General features: G+C 39.3%; 1 protein-coding gene across 8 annotated transcripts in view; it reads left to right on the plus strand.

Moving 5' to 3' along the window:
* Window positions 1–25,311, plus strand: part of MCU (mitochondrial calcium uniporter) — a 229,247-nt gene that overhangs the window by 186,116 nt on the left and 17,820 nt on the right. For all 8 annotated transcript variants that reach the window (XM_039478332.2, XM_039478333.1, XM_074382378.1 and 5 more), the window contains 3 exons: window positions 12,716–12,886; window positions 13,951–14,055; window positions 24,087–24,247. In XM_039478332.2, coding sequence (XP_039334266.1) covers window positions 12,716–12,886; window positions 13,951–14,055; window positions 24,087–24,247 — 437 coding nt within the window. The remainder of the gene's footprint in view (window positions 1–12,715; window positions 12,887–13,950; window positions 14,056–24,086; window positions 24,248–25,311) is intronic.

Below are 25,311 nucleotides of genomic sequence, written 5' to 3' on the forward strand. Positions count from 1 at the left end.
TTAATACTGTATAGCAAATTACAGCAAAGAGGCATAAAATAATCTTTTATTATCACTCATGTTTCTGTGGATTAGGGATTTAGGAATAGTTTGGCTGAGCAGTTTGTAGTCTTATGAGGTTGCAGCCCCATGTCAGCAAGGGACTTAATCTCATCTGAAGGCTTGACAGAGGCTGGTTCTAAGATGACTCACTAACATGGTTGACAAGTTTACTTTTGGTTTAAGGTACCACTTCTCCATGTGGACTTCTCCATAGGGCTGCAGAATTGTCCTCATGATATGACTGGCTTCCTCTAGAGCAAGTGTACAAGAGACCAAAGCAGAAGCTATAAAATCTATTATGACATAGTTTTGAAAGTTACACATTATCACTTCAGCTGTATCATATTGGTTATGCAGACCAGCCCTGATTTAATGTGGATGACACTACACAGGGACATGAATACAGACAATCCCTGACTTAGTGATGGCTCAACTTATGGTTTTTTCATTTTATGTTGGATTTGTTGGAGTATTAAATGTATTTTTGACTTACAGTGGGTTTAACAGGAGGTAATCTTACAAGTAAAGAGGTATCTATACTATCTTAGTCCATTTCTTCACTGCTGTATCAATTACAGAGTAATTGATGAAGAAAAGATATTGATTTGGCTTTTGGTTCTGGGAAGTCCAAAATCGAGGAGTCCATCTGGTGAAGGTCTTCTTGCTGCATTGTAACATGGCAGAAGGCATTACATGGTGAAGAAGTGTGCACAGGAGACAGAGAGGGGAAGTCGAGTTGAATTTAACCATTTTTGTTTCATCAGGAACCCACTCTCCCAGTAACTAACCCACTCCTGTGATAATGGCAAAAATTCAGTTACAAAGGGCAGAGCCTTCATGACCTAATCATCTCTTAAAGGTCCTTCCTCTCAACATTATTACAATGGCAATTAAATTTTTTTTTTTTTTTTTTTTTTTTTTTTTGAGACAGCGTTTCGCCCTTGTTACCCAGGCTGGAGTGCAATGGCGCGATCTCGGCTCACCGCAACCTCCGCCTCCTGGGTTCAGGCAATTCTCCTGCCTCAGCCTCCTGAGTAGCTGGGATTACAGGCACGTGCCACCATGCCCAGCTAATTTTTTTTTGCACTTTTAGTAGAAACGGGGTTTCACCATGTTGTCCAGGATGGTCTCGATCTCTCGACCTCGTGATCCACCCGCCTCGGCCTCCCAAAGTGCTGGGATTACAGGCTTGAGCCACCGCGCCCGGCCGGCAATTAAATTTTAAGGTGAATTTTGGAGGAGGCATTCAAACCATAGCAAATACCTGCAGGCATGGATTATAAAGAACCTTCTTGGAGGCCAGTTATCACAATACTAAATATTGTGTATTGAGATATACGTTTGTGCATGTGTATATGTGTGTGTGTATCTCTGTGTGTGTGTGTGTGTGTCTGTGTGTGTGTGTGCGTAAATGTATAGAAATGGTAAACACCGCCGGGCGCGGTGGCTCAAGCCTGTAATCCCAGCACTTTGGGAGGCTGAGGCGGGTGGATCACGAGGTCGAGAGATCGAGACCATCCTGGTCAACATGGTGAAACCCCGTCTCTACTAAAAATACAAAAAAAACACTAGCTGGGCATGGTGGCGCGTGCCTGTAATCCCAGCTACTTAGGAGGCTGAGGCAGGAGAATTGCCTGAGCCCAGGAGGCAGAGGTTGCGGTGAGCCGAGATCGCGCCATTGCACTCCAGCCTGGGTAACAAGAGCGAAACTCCGTCTCAAAAAAAAAAAAAAGAAATGGTAAACACCAACTACCAATTTCAGATAGTGGCTTCATCTGGAAAAAGATTACCCTGCTTCAGTGTTGAAAATTGAACTGTAGCAAGGTTGGAATGAAGGACTCCAATTACAGTGTAGCTGGTAGAAGAAAGAGATGGTGGTGGCCTCGACTAAAATGGTGGTAATGTAGAGAGTCTCAGAGGGCTTAGAGATGTTTAAAAAATAGAATGAAAGGGCATGATGACTGATTATATGTGAGGAATGTCAGATTCTGGCTCTAAGAATAGTCAGGGATACCAGGTAATTTTCTGGCTCGGTCAAAAATAAATAATGATGGTGTTATTGGTTGAGATTATGGATGGTTAGGGAAGATGGATTCACTTTTAGGACTTTTGAGTTTGAGTCATGGCTGTGGGAGACCCGATTTCTAGCAGACAATTGAATATAGGCTTGGGATATCATCAGCATTTACATGAGACTTTGGGAGGACATGAGATTGCCTAGAGAGTGTGTGAACTGAGAAGCATGGAGGCCTAGGACAAAGCACTTAGAAACGTTTAAGGGATGAACAGAGGAAGAATAGCTCATGAGGGGAAATTTAGAAGGTCTAGACAGAAAGATAGAAAAACTAGAAGCTTCGTAAAAGCCAAAGAGAAAACTTGTTACACAGTGAGGGAGTCATTAATATCATTAGATGCTGCTAAAAAGAGCAAGTTAAGAGCTAAAATGTCTACTGAATTTAGCAACCTAATGTCATATGCGACCTAGAGGAAGAGGGTATTGCATTGGATTGAACTGCTGTGACCTTAGGAATATTACCTTTTTCTTTGGTGGGTTTTTTGGGGGGTTTTTTTTGTTTGTTTGTTTGTTTTTTGAGACAGAGTTTCTCTCTTATTTCCCAGACCAGAGTGCACTGTGGCTCACTGCATCCTCCGCCTCCTGAGTTCAAGTGATTCTTCTGCCTCAGGCTCCCGAGTAGCTAGGATTATAGGCGTCTGTCATCATGCCTGGCTAATTTTCATTGTGTGTTTTGTTTGTTTTTTTGAGACGGAGTCTCACTATGTCACCTAGGCTGGAGTGCAATGGCACGGTCTCGGCTCACTGCAACCTCTGCCGCCTGGGTTCAAGTGATTCTCCTGCTTCAGCCTCCCAAATAGCTGAGAATATAGGTATCCTCCACAACGCCTGGCTGATTTTGTGTGTGTGCATGCGTGTGTGCGTGCATGTGTTTTTGAGACATAGTCTCGCTTTGTCACTCAGGCTGGAGTGCAATGGCACAGTTTCGGCTCACTGCAACTTCTGCTTCCTGGGTTCAAGCAATTCTTCTGCCTCAGCCTCCCAAGTAGCTGGGAATACAGGTGCCTACTACCATGCCCAGCTAATTTTTGTATTTTTAGTAGAGATGGGGTTTCACCATGTTTGCCTGGCTGGTCTCAAACTCCTGACCTCATTATCTGCCCACCTTGACCTCCCAAAGTTCTGGGATTACAGGTGTGAGCCACCGCACTGGCCAATTTTTTGCATTTTTAGTAGAGTTGGGGTTTCACCATGTTGGCCAGGCTGGTCTTGAACTCGTGCCCTCTGGTCATCTACCTGCCTGGCCTCCCAAAGTGCTGGGATTACAGGTGTGAGCCACCGTGCCCGACCCAGGAATATTATCTAACATTACTAGACTCTATTATTCTTAGCTGCAAAAGAGTTTGTATGATCTCTCTGGCCTTCCAGCACTGAAATTCTATGATTATATCTCATACTTATGTTGCAGAATATTGCAGAAGGTGGGGAGGAAATTGACAATGTTAAGATCATAGGCTCCTGAAATCATTTATAGTTCTACTCCAAGTAGCTTTGCAGAAAAATCCCAACATGTGCTTCCTTACTGTACCAGTTCCCTTGCATAATAAGCCCTCAAGATATATACAGGTGATTTATTTTAGTGGAGATTTTACACATTTTGAACACCAGCCAAACTTCATACTATATATTTTTACAAGCATTCTTAAAGTATTTTACCAAATAATAAGCATTTATATTTTATGACTGTTTTTCAATTTCTGATGCCTCAAAGGCATTTTTTAAAAATGGATTCCTTCTTCAAATGCAATTGTTTGTAGTTGCTGTACTAATCTTCTTAGTCTGCACAATTCCATAGCTTTTTGTTTTTGTGCCTAAATCTGTTAGCATGTTTTGGCTCTAAATAGTCATGTTGAATGCTCTAATTTCTAGGCTTTTTTGAAGCACATTGCTCTGGAACATACTTATATTATTTCTTACTGTATTCACATGGAAATCAAAACAAAAGATCAAAAAATCCAACCAAAGAGCCACTTGATACAATTTATACTTTAAAATAATATTTTGTCTCTAGGTAATAGTAGCTGACAACTGTCATTAGCTTGTGAATACCCATTGTGACTTCACTATAACCAGCTGTTTTTATTTATATTTTGAAACCTGAAGAACCTTGGTAATTGTTATTCCTGAGCTGCAAACTAAGAAATCTAACGTGGACATTATAATCTGTGTAGGAAAGAAGCCATCCTTGGGATTTCAAAAGCAGTATAATAAAGGCTTGTCAGCTCTGAAATGTGTTACTCCTTGTAGAATTTCTCAAAAGCTTTCTTATTTCATTCCCTTGAAAAAAGCATCATGCTCTTTAAAGGAAAAAGTTAAACTGGGTACGAAAGACCTTTATGTTCTTTGTTGACTTTGTCTCATTTATTTTAAAACAGTAATCCCTAAGCATTTACCTCTGAAACTGATGTTTTAGTGCATTTGTAGTTGCCCAGCAGGTTCTCTGTGCCCACCCTCCAGAGAGAGCCAATTTGTCAAGAGAGGAGAATTGCAATAGAGAAATAGTTTAATTCATACAGAGCTGCTGAACTGGAGACTGGAGTTTTATTACTCAAAATTTGTCTCCCAAATTGGAGGCCAGGATTTTTCAAGGACAGTTTGGCAGGCAGGGGGCTAAGGGAGTGAGTACTGCTTATGTTGGATACAATCATAAGGGTGTGGCAAATGATCCTCATATGCTGAGTCCTTTTCTAGGTGGGAGCCACAGCCTGAAAGGACATCTCAAAGACCAATCGTAGGTTCTGCAACAGTGATGTTATCTGCAAGAGTGAGTGTAGGGAAGTTGCAAATCTTGTGACCTCTGGAATAATGGCTGGTAATCTCTTACACTTACATCTTAGCAGAATTCAGCCTCTTTCCATCTTCCTAACTTGGTGCTCTTTCATTAGTTTTGTGAAGGCAGTTTATCTGGGGGGAAGGCCTATTATTTAAAATAAAAACTAAATTTCTCCCAAAGCTAACAAGGCCAAGCCCATGACCAAGGGCAGTTTGGAGATTAAAGACAATATAGGGGTTGATTAGATCAGGTCTCTTTCACTGTCATAATCTTCTCACTTCTGTAATTATTGCAAAGACAGTTTCAAGATCCTCCAAATGTATTTCAGACTCACAGATTATCTTATTTAAATTCAACTCTGTCTACTTCTTGATCTGTGGTTACTCTTTTTCACATATAGACAGGAGATAATTGGATAAGTTAATCACTAATTTTAATGACCTCATCATCATTACTGCCTATAGAAAAGATAGAAATATTCACGTTAGTGGTACTGACTTCAGGAAACAGTAGATTAATTGCTAAGGATTCTTTTAGAAAAAGAAAGCCAGGCGCAGTGGCTCATACCTGTAATCCCAGCACTTTGGGAGCCCAAGGCGGGTGGATCATGAGGTCAAGAGATCGAGACCATCCTGGCCAACACGGTGAAACCCCATCTCTACTAAAAATACAAAAAAATTAGCTGGCATGGTGGCACGCGCCTGTGTCCCAGCTACTCGGGAGGCTGAGGCAGAAGAATTGCTGGAATCCAGGAGGCGGAGGTTGCAGTGAGCCGAGATTGCACCACTGCACTCCAGCCTAGTGACAGATCAAGACTCTGTCTCAAAAAAAAAAAAAGAAAGAAAAGAAAAAGAAAAAGAATATCGGAGGAGATCAGGTGGGCGTGAGCTCATGCCTATAATCCCAGCACTTTGGGAGGCTGAGGCTGGCAGATCATGAGGTCAGGCGTTAAGACTGTTGAAAAACATGTGCTTTGAGTAAAGAGACCCCCCCAAACAGGCTTTGTGTGAGCAGCATGGCTGTTTATTCACCTGGGTGCAGGTGGGCTAAGGCTGAAAGGCATTAGCAAAGGGTACTGGGATAGGAGTTGGTTTAATAGGTTTGGGGTGGTCGGTGGAAAGTTACAGAGTAAGATCAGTTACAGTGGTGGGGGTAGGGGCAAGGAGTATACATTACCATAAGTTAGTTACAATGGCGGATGGGATAAGAGTATTATCATAATAACAGTTAAGATGGCAGAGTGGGGTGAGGGGCTTGTCCAGGAAGCTCCACTAGACAATTAGGGACAGTGGTGAACGCAGGCAGCGGGTGGGAGACGATCAGCCAAGGCAAGCAGGACTTCAGACTTTAAGGCTCCAGGCTTGCATATGGAGACCTGACAAAGGCCATCCTGGCCAATATGATGAAACCCCATCTCTACTAAAAACATAAAAATTAGCTGGGCATAATTAGCTGGGAATGGTGATGTGTGCCTGTAGTTCCAGCTACTTGGGAGGCTGAGGCAAAAGAATCACTTGAACCCGGGAGGCGGAGGTTGAAGTGAGCCAAGATCAGACCACTGGACTCCAGCCTGGGTGCCACTGCACCCCAGCCTGGGCAACAGAGTGAGATTTCATCTTAAAAAAAAAAAAAGAAAGAAAGAAAGAAAAGGAATATGACAAATGTTTAAAATGTCTTTTGTTATTGCAAACTTTAGATAGTACATGCTATATATTCAATTCAAATTACTGTTTTGACCATTTTTCCTTAGAAAACATAGACTATTTTTTTTTTTTTGGGAAGGAAAAAGGCAATAGGGATTTCTGATTTTGCCTTTTAGTTTTTATGTAAAAATTCAAATCATACATCCATGAAGTATTAACTGCTGTGGGAATTACTTTGCTGCTATAAACAACGAAAACACCAGACAAAATATCTGAAACAACTGTTTTGAGATACTGGACAGCAGGCACACAGGACTGTGATGCCTGAGATAAGAGGAACAAATGAGTTGAACCCTGCATTGGTTGAGTTTACAGCCTAAGGCAGCTTCTAAACTGCATCACAGAGAGGGGAAACAGAGCTTGGCCATCTAGTTAAGTAGAAGAAACAGAGATCAGAGTTCGTAAATGCCAAGGCAACTAGAATTTATGAGACAGAGATTTACAGAAGAAGGAGCTATGAAGAGAAAGAAGAGTCTCAGAAATCTGCATAGGTATCCTGTGAGGCTTTGGCTGAATTCTAAACCACAAGACCAGGCTAGAAACAACTTCCTAGGAAATAGCTATTGCCAATAATATAAAATGAATGATTTTACTTCCCTCTAGTTTCAATAGAGAGATACAGTTGAACACGTGAACATTTGATAGACATTCTCAAAAGAACCATACCTTAGATGTAGGGACAAATTGGTCCTAGAATAAGGATTCTCTAGATCTGTCCTAAAAGAATTTTTTGAAGTCTTGAAACGGTCAAACTAACATGCAAGTAATTTAACTATACAAGATTCAGCCCTCATCAATGTAAATTAAAAATGTCTCAACACCAGTCAAAAATTACTAGGCATATGAAGAAGCAGAAAATAAGCCTTCCAAAAATTCAGTCAATGAACAGATCTAGAAATGTCAGAGATAATGGAATAAATAGCCAAGGATGTTAAAATAGCTATTATAAATATGATCCTTATGCTCATAGAGAAGAAGAAAAACCTAAATATAATGTGAAAAGAAATGGAAGATATAAAAAGAAACGGAACTTCTAGAGGTGAAAAATATGTCTGAAATGAAAAAAACTATGTAGATGGAATTACCAGGAAATTGGACACTGCAGAAGAAAAAAAATCCATGATGTTAAAGTATATTGCAATTAAAACTATCCAAAATCAAACTGAGAGAGGGAGAAAAAGCCCTGAAATGTATGAAGAAAGCCTCAGTGACCTGTGAAACAATATCACATGGCCTAGCGTAAGTGTAACTGGAATTCCAAAAGGGTGGGAGACAGAAAAAAATAATAGTTGAATAAGGGTCAAAAGTTTTCCAAATTTGAGGAAAACCATGAGCCCACAAATCTAAAAAATCTAACTCAACCAATTCATAAAGAAAAAAGCACACCACAGTCAAATTGTTGAAAACCAGTGTTAAAAGGAAAATGTTAAAAAGCAGGCAGAGAGTACATGGTGACTCACACCTATGAGCCCAGCATTTTCAGAAGCCGAGGCAGGAGGATTGCTTGAGACCAGCCTTGGCAACATAATGAGACCCCATCTGTACAAAAATTAAAATTAAATATTTAAATTTTAAAACATTAGCTGTCCCAGAACTTTGGGAGGCCAAGGCAGGTGGATCATTGAGGTCAGGAGTTCAAGACCAGCCTGGCCAACATGGTAAAACCCCATCTTTACTAAATATACAAAAATTAGCTGGATGTGGTAGATGGTATGTACCTATTTCTAGACATGTACATAGACCACACACATAGCTATAAAAGAACCCCTGGAACCTCCTGAGTTCAAACGATTCTCCTGCCTCAGCCTCCCTAATAGCTGGAATTATAGGTACTTATAAAAATAAGAAGGTATATTTAATGAGTCAATACAGAGATTAGCCTGGGCATTGTGGCTCAACACTGTAATCCCAGCACTTTGGGATGCTGAGGTGTCAAAATTGCTTGAGTCCAGGAGTTCAAGATCAGCCTGGGCAACAACATAGTGAGACCCTGTCTCTACCAAAAAATTGATATATATATATACAGGAATAGTTAATTGTGCCTATGGTCCTAGCCACTCAGGAAGCTGAGGTAGGAGGCTAGGAGATCAAGGCTATAGCGAGCTGTGATCACACCACCGCCCTCCAGGCTGGGAGACAGATTAAGACCCTGTCCCTAAAAAATAAAAGAAAAAAATGAAAATTGAATTATAATAAATGTGACTAAATTCACATTTATTATATGAAAAAAATCCTTTTTTTTTTTAAATGAAAATCCTTTTTAAAGAGATTAAAAGATAGTACATCTGAAAAATGGCAAGAATAGAGGAAAAGCACAAGAAAGAACAGTAGTAGGGTCAAATAGAAAATAAGTAGTAAGGTGGTAGACTTAGCCATACTTACAATTACATTAAATACAAATGATATACACACTTTAATTAAAAGGCAGAAATTGTTAGATTGGATAAAATAGCAAAATTGAATAAAATACCAACCATAAGCTTTCTACAGGAAACACACTTTAAGTAAAACAGGGATAAAGTTAAAAGGATAGGGAAAGGTATACTATGAAAACATGTCACACAAAGGCTTGTAAGCAATCATAAAAGCTTTATTCATAGTAGCCAAAACCTGGAAACAACCCAGATGTTCATCAACAAGGTAAACAAATTGTGGTGTGTCTATGTAATGACACCCTTCTCAGCAATACAAATGAATGACTACTAATGAACTAGTTAATTGATGAACTACTAACAACATAGATGACTCTCATAATCATGCCAAGATAAAGAAGGGCCCATAGTGTGATTTTTATTTATATAAAACTCTGTAAAAGTCAAATATAATCTGTGGTGACAAAAATCAGATTAATGGTTACCCAGGGATTAACGGGGATGGGGATCAGAAAATTTGGGGCAATCATGGAAATGTTCTTTATTTTGAGTCTTATGTCAAAACTCATCAAATTTTTATTTTAAAGAAGAATGTATTTTGTTATTTATAAACTATGCCTCAATTAGGGTTATTTCTTGAAAATTCAAATTATGAAAGATTTTAGTGTGAAGCTTTTATATGTAATGTGGGCCTTATAAATTACTAGAATAGACAGGGAAATAAGATGTAAATGTTTACAACTACAGCTATGGAAAATGTGATGCATTTGGCATTCCAAAACATTAATCTCATATATTTCCTGTAGACTCTTTATTTTATTTTTAAAAATTGCTTTTTAAAGTCAGGCACAGTGTCTCATGCCTGTAGTACCAGCACTTTGGGTGGCCAAAGCGGGTGGATTGCTCAAGCTCAGGAGTTCAAGACCAGGCCGGACAACATGGCAAAACCCTGTCTCTACCAAAAAAAAAAAAAAAATAGCCAGGCATGGTGGCATGCTCCTGTAGTCCCAGCTATTCAGGAGGCTAAGGTAGGAGAATCACTTGAGCTTGGGAACTCGAGTCTGCAGTAAACTGTGATTGTGCCACTGCGTTCCAGCCTGGGTGATAGAACAAGACTCTTGTCACAAAAAAAAAAAAAAAAAAAAAAAAAAAAAATGGGTTTTAGACATGAGGTCCCACTTGATCATTCCGGCTAGAATGCAGTGGCACAATCATAGTTCACTGTAGCCTCAAACTGCTGGGCTCAAGCAATCCTCCTTCCTTAGCCTCTCAAGTAGCTGGGACTACACACAGATGCCACCACATCTGGCCAACTTTTGACTCTTAAAAGATGCTAGTAAGGAAACATTTTCATTTATGTATCATGTAGTGTGCTAAGTGTTTTAAATTATTTCATTCATTTCTCATAACAGTTCTATGAATTAGGAATTAAACCCATTTTATATATGAAAAACATGAGGCTCAGAGAAGTCACATAATATGCCCAAAATTACAGAGCCAAGATTCCGTCCCAGATTTGACTCCAAAGCCTGTTTTTTTCCCTCAGTGCTAACATCTTTAAATCATTAGTTGCTTATGTAAAAAAAATTTTGATTTTCAAACTGCATTTAAAAAATGTATTTGAAAATTATTCCAAAAGAGGGTTATTCTTGATACTTGTTTTACTAGGGCCCTATAAATCAAGAATGCTGAGGGAAAAAATAAGGAAATAGGCATTCTATGCTATACTTTTATAGACGACCCCTTCTATTTTATAGCTCCTAATAATGTTTCCCTTCATAACATCTTGTTATAAAATCTTGAACAACTGAGTTTGGGTTCTGTCTAGCCAAGTTCATGAAGATGTTCAAGAGAACATGAATTGCTTTTGATAGAATACCAACTTATGACAACTGAAGAATGACAAAGTTCATAAATTTGGAATGGAGACCTATATTTCTCATAAAGGTTGCAGCCTGCAGAGTGGCCACTCTGACAGGCTGGGAAGTGTAGCCTCCAGTCAGAAGCCAAAAACAGACACCTTGAGGAAGAGGCAAAAAGAACAGGAATGCATGCTGAGCAGGGTGGCCAAATCCACATACTCAGTACATATAGGAGAGGTCATGAATATTTATGAAAGGAGAAACATGTGTATGCACAACTGAGCTTCATTCCCCATAGGTCTTGTGTATAAAAATAAGCTGCATCAGCATGATTTGAGGGTGGACTTTTCAGCTCTCTGGTGTCAAAAGATGAAGCAGAGGGTGTGAAAACCCTCACTGTGCATTCTCCGTAGAACGGCCAGAACCAGGCAAAAAAAGAGGGGCAGTGTTGTATAGGGATTCATGAGCCCCACACATTGGGCACCAGAATGTAGGGAACCAGCCCTGCATCACCTGTGGGTACCCCATGTTCGGTGGTGACAAAGGAATGAGAAAAAGACAGATTAAGAGAGATAATGGGACCAGGGGGCCATCACTCATTACTTTGGAGGAGACACTGAAGGCCCCGAACTCTGATCATCCACACTGTTTGTTTTTTTTTTCTTTAATGTCTATAAGTTATCTTCAAGCATCCACACTATTTATTGGTTATAATCACTTTGATCTGCAGGGTATGGGTGGAGTGATGGTGGGGAGAGGGTGATGGTGGAATGAATCAGTGAGCCGGAACTGAATCAGTGAGCTGGAACTGGTGTGTCATTCTAAGGATTGATAACAGTGGCAATTTGGGAGTTTCACAAAACAAGAACATATGGTTATCTTTAGCTTATTATCTATGTGCAGCTGATGGAACGCGGGCCTTAAAAGGAGCCTACAAGTCTGGCTGCATCACAGTGCTACGAAGGGGTTTCACGTCCTTGATCACAATGTTTATGGTAACAGAGTCTAGGTCACCCTGCACCAGAACATGAGGCATGGAGAGGCCTTCCTCCTCAGAGGCCTCTTGCAGCCTTCTGCAGTTTGTTGTTCCTTGTTTATGTGTTACTCATAACCAATTTATGTAGGCACTCTGTAAGTCCTTTCTCCTTTGCTGCTTTTCCCATCAGTGTTGTGCAGTTAACTGGTTAATATCAGTGGTGGAGTCTTTAGAAAGGACTAGTTTCTCTTAAGCCCTTAGGAAAGAATGCCTAATGGTTACTAGCAAGGAAGGGGTATAATGAGTTGTGTCTGACCTCCCATCTGTCATGGCTGAGAACTTAGCTTTAAAGGTTACTCTGGGGTCCCTTGGCCAAGAGGGGGCCCATTCAGTCAGCTGAGGAGCTTAGGATTTCATTTTTGTTTCTCACTTATCAGTTTGGATATAACATTGTACTATATATACATGAATTGACTGTCCTGGAGTAAGAATCTCACTTATTCGTGTACTTTTTGAAAGCTCTGGATCTTGAGAGCCATGTCCTACAGGCTATGAAGTCTGGCCCAGCAATCTCTGACTGCTTAATAAAATCTTACTAAATGGAAACCAGGGTTTGTATTCATCAATATCAAGAACTTCACCTGATATCTTTGGGAAAACCTCTCCTTGACTCACTCAGAAGACAGCTCCCTGCCTGTTTTTTTATATCTGCAAAATGAGCTGCATGATCCATTTGATCTTTTTTAAGCCAGTTCCCAGAATAACCTTCAACTAAAGCTAAAGGGCATGTTCTTAAACTTTGAAAACATTTAAAATCACACTAATATAGACCCCCATGCAAGAATAGTAATAATGTGACTTTAACTTACATCGAAATCCAATTTTCTTATGTTTGTGGGTCTTTTTCATTCAGATGTTACAGTGGTTTATCAAAATGGGTTACCTGTGATATCTGTGAGGCTACCATCCCGGCGTGAACGCTGTCAGTTCACACTCAAGCCTATCTCTGACTCTGTTGGTGTATTTTTACGACAACTGCAAGAAGAGGATCGGGGAATTGACAGAGTTGCCATCTATTCACCAGGTATAGTCATCATCATCATTAAGTACCATCTACCCCTCATTTCACCCCACACCATTCCTAGACACATACATACACCACACACATAGCTACGAAAGAACCCTTAACTTCAGAAATCTTTTTTCCTTTGCTTAGCACTTATCAGAAGAGAAAGTGATTTCTCCCCCAGTGATACTCAGAATGTAACTGATTGGTTTTAGCAATTGTGTATGCACAGGGAGTCTCATTCAAAAGCAGTTCACATATGATACCCTGGACAAGGATGAACAATTAATCACATTATATATTATTGAGACTTTTTATCATTATGGTAGGTGTAGAATAAATACTTCAGTAGTTAAACCCTCATCTCTGGAAAGGAGATTGCTAAAATAAACAAACATATGATTTGAAAAGAATATAAAATAAGGCACTAAAATTACCATTTTATTTATTTCATTTATTTATTTTTTAAGTGCCTTAAGTTTTTTCCCCAACCTACAGTTTTTTCAAACCCACAGAAAACTTGAAAGGTTAGTACAGTAAATCCCTATTTACCCTTCACTTAGATTCACAAGTTAACAATTACCACATTTCTACTCATCTGTCAGTATAATTAGTAGACTAGCATGGTGGATATATAATACTTTGCTAACCCCAGCATCTGTCGCTACTGAATTATTGGCAACTAATCAGTGACTATACTTAAAAGTACTGTGTCAGAAAATACTGTTGTTTTTTTGTTTGACTCAACCAGCTTCCATTATAGACAATGGAAGTCCATGCAGCTCTCCCAGTGACCCTAGATTTCCAATGTATACCTATAGAACTATGACCATTAATTGTTTCATTTGCTCATATAGTTCAACAGGAAAAGCTGTTGTTCAATCTTCACAGACTTGAGGCCTAAAAACAGAGTTTTAGACAACGTAAACTTTGTTTGCATAGAACCGGGAAATGAGGCCAAAAGTTAACTGAAATTTAATAGGGAAGAGGTAATTTTTAAAAACGATTTTGAAGACTGAATTTTTCCGACCATTCTTGAATAATTATGGACCTATGACAAGTTTCATTTAAAATTTTCACAGATGGCGTTCGTGTTGCTGCTTCAACAGGGATAGATCTCCTCCTCCTTGATGACTTTAAGCTGGTCATTAATGACTTAACATATCACGTACGACCACCAAAAAGAGGTAAAATAGTAACCTTGGTAAGGTCACAGAAATGTGGGAAGGGCTTTTGGAAAGAACTTTATGTTTTTTTCCTTGGGCAACCTTGAGAAACAGACAATATTCAAAGAACACTGAAAGTTTTACATACAGATGACACTATTTCAGTTGAAGAGCTCATTGAGCACCTGGCACTTGGCTAGTACATTGACTAAAATTACTTAGATTCTGCCTAGATTCCAGAATGGTTTATTATCTGACATTGTCATTCTGTTTCACATAAATGAATGTCCTATATAACTTAAGCTCCTTCCCTTCATAAAGGCCAAAAGTCATACTACTTTAATAACATTACAGGGGATATCTTTTTTAAATAAGCTATAGGCTTCTCTGTTCTCCTAAGCATTGTAACAAGTATTGAGCTTTTTTTTAATGGCTCAAGGTCAGCAGTCTGAAAGTCAATTATTGTATAATAGTAATAGTTCTTAGGAACTTCTGACATGTGTGTTTTTTTTTTTTTATTTTTTTGAGACAAGATCTCACTCTGTCACCCAGGATAGAGTGCCGTGGCATAATCACAGCTCACTGCAGCCTCGACCTCAAGTTATCCTCCCACCTTATCCTCCCGAGCAGCTGGAATAGCTCGGACTACAGGCACGTGCCACCATGCCTGGATAATTTTTTTTCTGTTTGTAGAGATGAAGTCTCACTATGTTGCTCAGGCTGGTCTTGAACTCCTCCCTCTGTGGCCTCCCAGCAGTGTTGGGATTACAGGCATGAACCACGGTTCCTAGCCTATATATGCTTTTATGGGAAAAGGTAAGGTGCTTGCCTCAGACACAAGTTTTAAGAAGGCACCAAAAAACTCAGTAATCAAGATAAAGAGTTTTTTGTTGTTGTTGTTGTTTTTTAAAGATTCTTGCTCTGTCACCCAGGCTGGAGTGCAGTGGCATCATATTGGCTCCCTGCAGCCTCTGCTTCCCCAGTTCAAGCTAGTAGAGATGGGGTTTCACTGTATCGGTCAGGCTGGTCTCAAACTCCTGACCTCAGGTGATCCACCTACCTTGGCCTCCCAAAGTGCTGGGATTACAGGCATGAGCTACTGCGCCCAGCAGCCAGGCCAGAGAGAGAGAGAGAGAGACAGAGAGAGACAGTGTGAGTGTGTGTGTGTGTTTTAAGTAGAGATGGGGTTTTGCCACGTTGGCCAGAATGGTCTTGAACTCCTGACCTCAAGTTATCCACCTGCTTTAGCCTCCCAAAGTGCTGAGATTATAGACATGAGCCACTGCACCCAGCAAGATAAATAGTATTTTAATGTACTATTTTTAAAAAACAAAGTTAATGCAAAAAATGCATGATGAACACAATTTTAAATAAAGACAGAGTCCTTATTGCTAATATTTCTTTTCGTCCTGGGCTCTCCTATGGCTCTGCACAGTACAATGCTAAGTAGCCCTCTAAAATAGCATTTTGAGTTGTGCCTTTTTTGGTCTTGTTTCTCTATTTGCTCTTAATATTCATTTTTACTCACTGCTGTTGTTAATGCCCTTTCTACCACTCCCTTCACCAGCCCCATAGGACAGCAGTTCCCATTCTTTTTGTCACCAGGGACCAGTTTTGTTAAAGATAATTTTTCCATTGACAGTGGGGGTAGGGGCAGGGGTGGTGGTTTTGAAATGAAACTGTTCCACCTCAGATCATCAGGCATTAGTTAGATTCTCATAAGAAGTACACAACCCAGATCCCTCACATGCACAGCTTAGAATAGGGTTTGTGCTCCTATGAGATCTAATACTGCTGCTGATCTGAAAGGAGGTAAAGCTCAGGCAGAAATGTTCACTTGCTGGCCACCTCCTGTGCAGCCTGGTTTCTAACAGACCACTGACCAATATTGGTTTGCACCCGAGGGGTGGAGAACCACTACTGTAGGACGTTCCTTCCTTTCGATCTTGCATTTAAGAATTGGGTTTGGGCCTGGTAAGGTGGCTCACACCTGTAATCCCAGCACTTTGGAAGGCCGAGGCAGGAGGATTGCTTAAGACCAGGAGTTTGGGACCAGCCTGGACAACACAGTGGCAACCAGCCTAGACAACACATCTTTCAAAAAAAAAAAAAAAGAAAGAAAGAAAGAAAGAATTGGGTCTAACGTAGAAAAGTTCGGAGTGAAACCCTGTTATTAAATTCCTCTATAATATCGTCCCCATCTACCTTTTAAAATGTTTTCTTTTCCATCCTACATGTTGCCTACTTTTTCTCCACTGTGTATTCCTTTATCGTTTCCTGAACTATGCCCCTTTCTTTTCCATCTCACTGTTTGCTCACTTTCCTCTGCCTAAGATGTCTTTCTTCATAGCCCCTGTTTCTCAAGTCAAAATTGTCAGTATTGACTCTTCCAGTAAGCCTTTAATGACCAGATTCTTTCTCTGACCCCTGACCAACCAAAAATGGTTAATCTCTTTTCTAAGTTTTGCTTAGTCCTTTTCTTTGTGGATGCTCTGAGGGAAGGCACTGTGATTTTGTATTCCCCACTGATTCCTTCTATATGGAGTGAATTAAATGTGTTCACTGGGTAGCATTTTGATTGTGCAGAGGCCATATTCACTTTCTTTAAGCTAGATGAGAGGGAGCTAGCTGGGGAAAAGTATAGAAAAGTATCCTTAAATAGTAAGAATGGAAAGATATTCTTTAAATACAGTTGACTGTTGAATAAAACAGGTTTGAAAAAACTTGCAAATGAACCACATAACCTAGATATATCAAAAAAATTAAGAAAAAGTTAAATATGTCATGAATGCGTAAAATATATATAGATATGAGTCTATTTAATTTTTTTTTTTTTTTTTGAGATGGAATCTTGCCCTGTCCCCCCAGGCTGGCATGCAGTGGTGCAAAATTATCAAAACTTACGCACACTTTTATAGACTATACATGATGCCATTTGCAGTTGAGAGAAATGTAAACAAATGTAAAGATGCAGTATTAAATAATAACTACATAAAATTAATTCTAGTACATAGTGTACTACTCTACTAATTCTGTGGCCACCTCTTGTTGCTATTGCAGTAAACTCAAGTGTTTCTAGTATCAGCTTAAAACACTATGGTGCTAATCATCTCTTCATATATAGTTCATCTCTCCAGTAAATTGTCTTTATTGCAGTAAAAAGTGATCTCTTGCAGTTCTAGAGTTTTTTTTGTGTGTGTTTAGTGCACCTCGAATAACACCATGGGACCCATACAGAGTGCTACCAGTGATACTGGAAGTGCTCCCAAGAAGCAGAGAAAATTCATGATATTGCAAGAAAAAGTTGTATTGCTTGATATGTACCATAGGCTGAGGTCTGCAGCTACGGTTGCCCATCATTTCAGACAGATGATTCATCTTGTAAACAGACAATGTAAACTTATAATATAGATAAATGTAGTATAGCACTGTCAGTTTATTTTCCCTTCTTTATGATTTTAATGTTTTCTTTTATCTAGCTTACTTTACTGTAAGAATACTATATATGATACATATACAAACCATTCGTTAATTATTTATGTTATTTGTAAGGCTTCTGGTCCACGTAAGCTGTTAGTAGCTAAGTTTTTGAGGTTTTAAAAGTTGTGGGTGGTGGTGCCCCAACCCCCTACACACACATTGTTCACCGGTCAACTGTAGTAAGACATTATTGAATCAGATTTTATTAAGTTGGAATAATGAAACATGTAGACCAGAGACAGCCATGTATCAGCTATGCTAATGTGTTTTTCTTCTTTAGTCCCTGATTCTCAGGCTAGAAGATGTGTTTAAAATAACAGAAGTACAGGTTCTGTTTTAGTATCTTTTTGTGTGAATAACCTTGGGAGTTCATCTATTTAGATTTTCTTTTGGTAACATTCCGAAAGTTGACTAATATATTCCTATATAAAGTATAACAATCAGGAAAGTTAAGACGTGAGTTTCCATATATTATATAGTCAAAAACTAAAGGTATTTTAATCAGTTAATAAATACCAACCATTTATCTTTTAAACAGAAATGAACATTTAGTATTTTAAAAACTAAAACTTTTCTCAAATTGAATAAGAAAAGGTAGAAATTGAAAAACGGGGGATTGTATTTGATTATGTGGTGATTTGGCAATCAAAAACAACCCTTTCCTTTATCTGTATCCAGGAACTGTGGAATATCTACCTTGCTTCTCTAGAAGTAAACTAGGGCGTGAAGCTTGTGAGCGTCAAAAATCTTTAATTCATGCAAATAATCGTAAATTGAAGTGTGAACTTTAGTAGCTCAATAGCAGCATTGGTGTAGAATTTCAAAAGACCTTTTTAATGTTTAGATGCACAGATCATAGCTTTCTTAGTTCTGCTATTCGCTAGTGAAAGATTATGCCATCAGCTACTATCTCTCACAGAAACTCAATTTGATTTTAAATCCATAAACACTTTGTTTCCTTTTATTTAAAAAAAAATTTTGTTTTGAGACAGGGTTTCACTGTTTTCTCCAAGCTGGAGTGCAGTGGCGTGATCACAGCTCATTGCAGCCTTGACCTCCCAGGCTCAAGGAGATCCTCCCACTTCAGCCTCCCAAGTAGCTAGGACTATAGGCACATGCCACCACGCCTGGCAAATTTTTAATTTTTTTGTAGAGATGAGGTTTCCCTATGTTTCCCAGACTGGTTTTTAAACATAGTAAAGAATGTCTTTCTTTCTTCTTTTGATAAAATGCAAAATAGGCTCAAATTTTGTTTCTACCATGTCTCTTTCTCTCCCTGGTTCAGGAAGGTATTGCTGACGTCCAAGGTACCACCACTCTTTTTCAGTTGACTAAAGTAAGAGAGTGGTTTGAAATTCTGTATTTAAGAGGGATGCCATTCATTGAGTAAGCATGTTCCTCTGCCCTACTTCTTAACACTTTAGTGAAAAGGCTAAATGGGGGAAAGAAATAGAAAGCATTAGATTCAAGATGTTAAAGAGGAGTAATACTAGGGGTTTTTTCTTTTCTTTTCTTTTCTTTTTTGGTGACAGAGTCTTGCTCTGCCTAGGCTGGAGTGCAGTGGTGTAATCTTGGCTCACTACAATCTCCGCCTCCTGGGTTCAAGCAATTCTCCTGCCTCAGCCTCCCAAGTAGCTGGGATTACAGGCGTGCACCACCACGCCCAGCTAATTTTTGTATTTTTAGTAGAGATGGGGTTTCACCATGTTGGCCAGGCTGCTCTAAAACTCCTGACCTCATGATCTGACCACCTCGACCTCCTAAAGTGCTGAGATTATACGCAGCGCCAGGCCAGTACTAGGGTTTTATATATACATGGGGAAGATGGAACAAATCTGCTTTATCTAATAGAATAGTTAATGAAGGAAAACTTTTCTAGGACAGTTTTTAAATTTTTGACACAAATTTTTCTCCTCCTCACTTTTTACCACCTTTAACTTTCACTTCTCTCTCCTATTTATTATTTTCCCTGTTTGTGGACAGCACTTTAGAACTAAAAATGCTGTATGAATGTTGTTTACCAGTGAACTATTAAGTTCATACACTTCCACCAGGCACTGAGGGTACAGGGCTCATTCATTTAGAATTCAGTGTAGGGACCAGGCACAGTGGTTCATGCCTATAATCCCAACACTTGGGGAGGCTGAGGCTGGTAGATCACTTGAGGCCTTCAGGCCAGTAGTTCAAGACCAACCTGGCCAACATGGTGAAACCTTGTCTCTACTAAAACCACAAAACTTAGCCAGGAATGGTGGCACACCCTGTAATCCCAGTTACTTGTCAGGCTGAGGCACAAGAATCGCTTGAACCCAGGAGGGGGAGGTTGCCGTGAGCCAAGATTGTGCCACTGCACTCCAGTCCGGGTGACAGACAAAGGCTCTGTCTCAAAAATAAAAATTCAAAGTAAAAATTAAAAAGATAGAATCTAGGCTGGGTGCAGTGGCTCACGCCTATAATCCTAACACTTTGGGAGGCCAAGATGGGTGGATTGAGCTCAGGAGTTCAAGACCTGCCTGGGCAACATGTCAAAACCCTGTCTCTACAAAAAAAAAAAAAAAAAAAAAAGTTAGTCAGGCATGGTGGCGGAAACTCACTCTACCACCCCGCTGGCCAAATCTTTTTTTTTTTTTTTTTTTTTTTTCTCCCAGATGCGAATGGACCGTCGCTTTCGCTGGCCTCCAACCCCTCCCACTTAACCTGGGGGTGCTGTAGCTGCAGAGGCTTGGCCTCCTGACTGTCATCCTCATCTGGGTTCAGATTCTTTTTTTTTTCTTTCTTTTTCTTTTTTTTTGAGAAAGAAAGAATAATGAGAAAAAGAATAAAGAAGAAGAAGGAAGAGAAAGAGGAAGAGGGAGAGAGAATGGGGGTATTGCTTTATTGCCTGGGCTACAAGGCAGTCTAAATATGGGTATGCCTATAATTGTCCTTAATAATGGAGACATGAAAGAAAATGAGGGAAGAGAATAATAAACAAGGAGCCAACCAACATTTCATTTAAACTTCTAAGTTGATGTGATGTGGTACTGATAAGAGTGTATATTTTGTGTATTTAAAGTGGAGAGTTCTATAAATATTAATTATGTTTACTTGTTCCAGATCTGAGTTCAAGTCCTGGATATCGTCGTTAATTTTCTGTCTCATTGATCTGTCTAATATTAATGTTGAAGTCTCCCACTATTACTGTGTAGGAGTCTAAGTCTCTTTATTAGTCTTGTATGTCTGCGTATTCCTGTATTGGGTGCATATATATTTAGGATCTTTAGCTCTTCTTGTTGTTGCATTGATCCTTTTATCATTATATAATGTCCTTCTTTGCTTCTTTTGATCTTTGTTGCTTAAACAACTATTTTATCAGAGGCAAAAATTGTAACTTCTGCTTTTTATTTATTTATTTTTGCTCTCTGTTTGGTTGGTAAATCTTTCTCCATCCCTTGTTTTGAGTCTTTGTGTATCCTTGCATGTGAGATGGGTCTGGATGCAGCATACCGATGGGTTTTAGTTTTTTATCCAAATTGCCTGTCTGTCTTTGGATTGGGGGATTTAGTCAATTTAAATTTAGAATTAATAATGATATATGTAAGTTTAATACTGCCATTTAATATTAGCTGGCTATTTTGCCCATTAGTTGATGTAAATTCTTCATTATATTAATGCTCTTTACTTTTTGGTATTTTTTAGAAAGGCTGATACTGTTTGTTCCTTTCTATGTGTAGTGGTTCTTTCAGAAGCTCTTGTAAAGCAGGCCTGGTGGTGATGAAATCTCTGAGTGCTTGCTTGTCCACAAAAAACTTTATTTTTCCTTCACTTATGAAGCTTAGTTTGTCTGGATATGAAATTCTGGGTTGAAAGTTCTTTTCTTTAAGGATGTTGAATATTGGTCCCCACTCTCTTCTGGCTTGTAGGGTTTCTGCTGAGAGATCTGCTGTAAGTCTGCTAGGCTTCCCTTTGTGGGTAACCTGACCTTTCTCTCTGGCTGCCCTTAGTATTTTCTCCCTCATTTCAACCCTGGTGAATCTGACGATTATGTGCCTTGGAGTTGCTCTTCTTGAGGAATATCTTTGTGGTGTTCTCTGTATTACCTGGAGTTGAATATTATCCTGCCTTACTAGGTTGGGAAAATTTTCCTGAATAATATCCTGAAGCGTACTTTCCAGCTTGGATTCATTCTCTTTGTCACATTCAGGTACACCTATCAAGCGTAGATAAGGCCTTTACACATAGTCCCATATTTCTTGGAGACTTTGCTCGTTGCTTTTTATCCTTTTTTCTCTAATCTTCTTCTTGTTTTATTTCATTGAGTTGGTCTTCGACCTCTGATATCCTTTCTTCTGCTTGATCAATTCGGCTGTTAAAACTTGTGCATACTTCACATAGTTCTCGTATTGTGTTTTTCAGCTCCATCAATTCACTTATATTCCTCTTTAAATTGTGTATTCTTGTTAACATTTCGTCAAACCTTTTTTCAAAGTTCTTAGTTTCTTTGGATTGGGTTAGAACAAGTTCTTTTAATTCACAGAAGTTTCTTACTATCCACATTTTGAAGCCTGCTTCTGTTAATGAAACACACTCGTTCTCCATCAGGCCTCATGCCGTTGCTGATGAGGAACTGTGATCCCCTGTAGAGGGAGAGGCATTCTGATCTTGGGCATTCTCAGCCTTTTTTGGCTGTTTTCTTCCCCTCGTTGTAGATTTATCCATCTGTGGTCTTTATAATTACCGTCTTTGTAATTGGGTTTCTGAGTGGACATCCAACTTACTGATTCTCAGCGCCGAAATCTGAGCAACCCACTGCACCTACTAAAACAGTGGTGTTAAGATTGATGGTGCTTTTCTGACTCTGCACCAAGAACCGACGCTCCAAGGCACCGGCAAAACCGCCTCGCCGGTCACAAGAGTCGCGCTGGCGACCTGTGGGGCTCCTCCGCTGGGAATCTCCTGGTACGTGAGCAACAAGTATTCATGTGAAGGTATGGTGTCATCTCGTTCTTTGTGCTTTCACTGGGAGCTACAATCCCAAGCTGCTAGTGATCAGCCATCTTGGATCTCTCTCTCCCATCTGGGTTCCCCACTGGCCAGATCTTTTTTCACTCCTTAACATCTCCGTGACTTTTTGAATATCATTACTAGACCTCACTAGGGAGAGAAACTCTTATTGGGTTTTTTTTTCCTTCTATGGTAACTAGATCAGTACAGAAGTGTTTGTTAATCTTGTCTGTCTGGGACTCAAAGTACTTGTTTATAAATTGTGAGCACCAAGCTTACTCATGCTGTTATCTTGAGGATAACATGGGAAGATGTATGTAAGAGGGTTTCATTGACCATAGGTAATTTATGCCTACTTAAGGAATTAACTTTTTGAAAGGGGACTGAGCTTGTAAGAAAAATTTAATATTGGTAGAGTAGAAGCACTGGAATAAGCTCCTAGAAATAAGCACTGGAATAAGGCCTAGAAATTGGGAGACCAGGACTCTACACCTTACTGTGACGTGCTGGACAGGTTACTTCAGCCTCCTAGAGTGCAGTTTCTTCTGGTAACTTGGGACAGTTTAAAGCTATATGCAAATGTGAGCAGCTGCTTTGGTATAAGGAAGACGCTGTTGACGTAGATGACTTCTGGAACTCAAAGTGCTCTTGCATTTATGTTCCCATCAATTCAGCACACATTTACTGAGGCATAGAAGATACGCAGCTAGGTGCTGTATCCCATTTTACTGTATCAGCTCTTTTCTAATCCAATTTGCTACCTTCATTTTAATTTTTTCATTGATTGAACTTCTGTGATAACTATACTAAAGGACATTCTTAAAGAATGTTTGAAATATATGCTTAATTCTGATCTGACTGTAGCTTGTTTCAGTTTAGAAGAGGGTTACCCTTATGCTGTACCTAATATTTAAAGTTAATAATATAAAATTAAAGCTTTACTTGAGCTTTTTAAAAATTTTTCTTTGTAATCCCAGCTCTTTGGGAGGCTGAGGTGGGTGAATCACCTGAGGTCGGGAGTTCAAGACTAACCTGACCAACATGGTGAAACCCCGTCTTTTAAAAAAAAAAAAAAAAAAAATTTACGTTACCCAAATACGAATTTACTTTTTACATTTGTGGACAATTTTTTTGTTTTAACAAGAACTATTGGCTGGGCATGGTGGCTCATGCCTGTAGTACCAGCACTTTGGGAAGCCAAGGCAGGCAGATCGCTGGAGTCCAGAAGTTTGAGACCAGCCTGGGCAACATGATGAAAACTCGTTTTTACAAAAATTAGCCAGGCATGGTGGCTGGTACATACCTGTAGTCTAGTCCCAGCTACTAAACTAGTGCCAGAGGATTACTTGAGCCCTGGATGTAGAAGCTGCAGTGAGCCAAGATCATGCCACTGTACTCCAGCCTGGGTAACAGAGTTAAGACCTTGTCTCAAAAAAAAAAAAAAAAAAAAAAGAACTATTACTTTCCTTCAGTTTAACACTGAAGGTGAAATACCTATAATAGCTGAATCTGCCTCATTTGATAGTCCCAGGAATAGCAACTCTTCATATAAGGCATACATTTTTAAAAATGTAACTCCTTTGTTTCAGACCTCTTAAGTCACGAAAATGCAGCAACGCTGAATGATGTAAAGACATTGGTCCAGCAGCTATATACCACACTGTGCATTGAGCAGCACCAGTTAAACAAGGAAAGGGAGCTTATTGAAAGACTAGAGGATCTCAAAGAACAACTGGCTCCCCTGGAAAAGGTAAAACTTCAAATTTCAGGTTTTTCACTTTACCTGTATTTTTTCCAGAGCATGTATGTTTCTGATTTTTTTTCTAAGTTTTATGCAGTTGAGTCATGTCAATCAAATTAGTTCTTTAGTTTATGGAACTGAACCTAAAAAAAGTTTCAGTCAAAGCTAAGAAAGAGCTTAAAAAGGAATTGTTTGGAGCCTTGATGATGGACTTAGAGCTTTGAGGTCTAAATGTATTGCCCTTAACCAAATTTACCACCTTTAAAATTAAGATCAGAATAACTGCTGATCAGGAAAGGCTCTTAAGTATAGTGGAATGATTTTAATCAAGTTAAAAATGAATATTACAGTTGACCCTTCATTATCTGTAGGTTCTACATTCGCAGATTTAACCAACCTCAGATAGAAGATATTTGGGGGAAAAAAACAGTAAAACATAACAAAGCCAGATATGATGGCTCACAGCTATAATCCCAGCACTTTGGGAGGCTGAGGAAGGTGGATCACCTGAGGTCAGGAGTTCGAGACCATCCTTGCCAACATGTCTAAACCCCATCTCTACTGAAAGTATAAAAATTAGCCGGGTGTCATGGCACATGCCTATAGTCCTAGCTACTCAGGAGGCTGAGGCGCAAGAATTGCTTGAACCTGGGAGGCATAAATTGTAGTGAGCCGAAATTGTGCCACTGCATTCCAGGCTGGATTACAGAGCGAGACTCTATCTCAAAAAAAAAAAAAAAAAAGCAATACAACAACAAAAAATCATACAAATTTTAAAAACCAGTAACTATTTATGTAGCATTTACATAGTGTTATAAGTAATCTAGAGATGATTTAAAGCATGTAGGAGGATATGCATAGGTTATATTCAGATACTATGCCATTTTATATAAGGGACTTTAGCATCTGTGTATTTTGTGTCTTGGTGCAGGGGGTGTCCTGGAACCAATTCACCACAGATACCAAGAGAAAACTGCATATAGAATATTATGCAACTATTAAAGTGACTATGTACATTTAATTTGCTATAGAAACCAAATCATAAAACAGTGTGCATACTATGATCCAATCTT

The sequence above is a fragment of the Saimiri boliviensis genome, chromosome 12 (genome assembly GCF_048565385.1).
Source record: "Saimiri boliviensis isolate mSaiBol1 chromosome 12, mSaiBol1.pri, whole genome shotgun sequence".
In the NCBI taxonomy this organism is placed as follows: Eukaryota; Metazoa; Chordata; class Mammalia; order Primates; family Cebidae; genus Saimiri; species Saimiri boliviensis.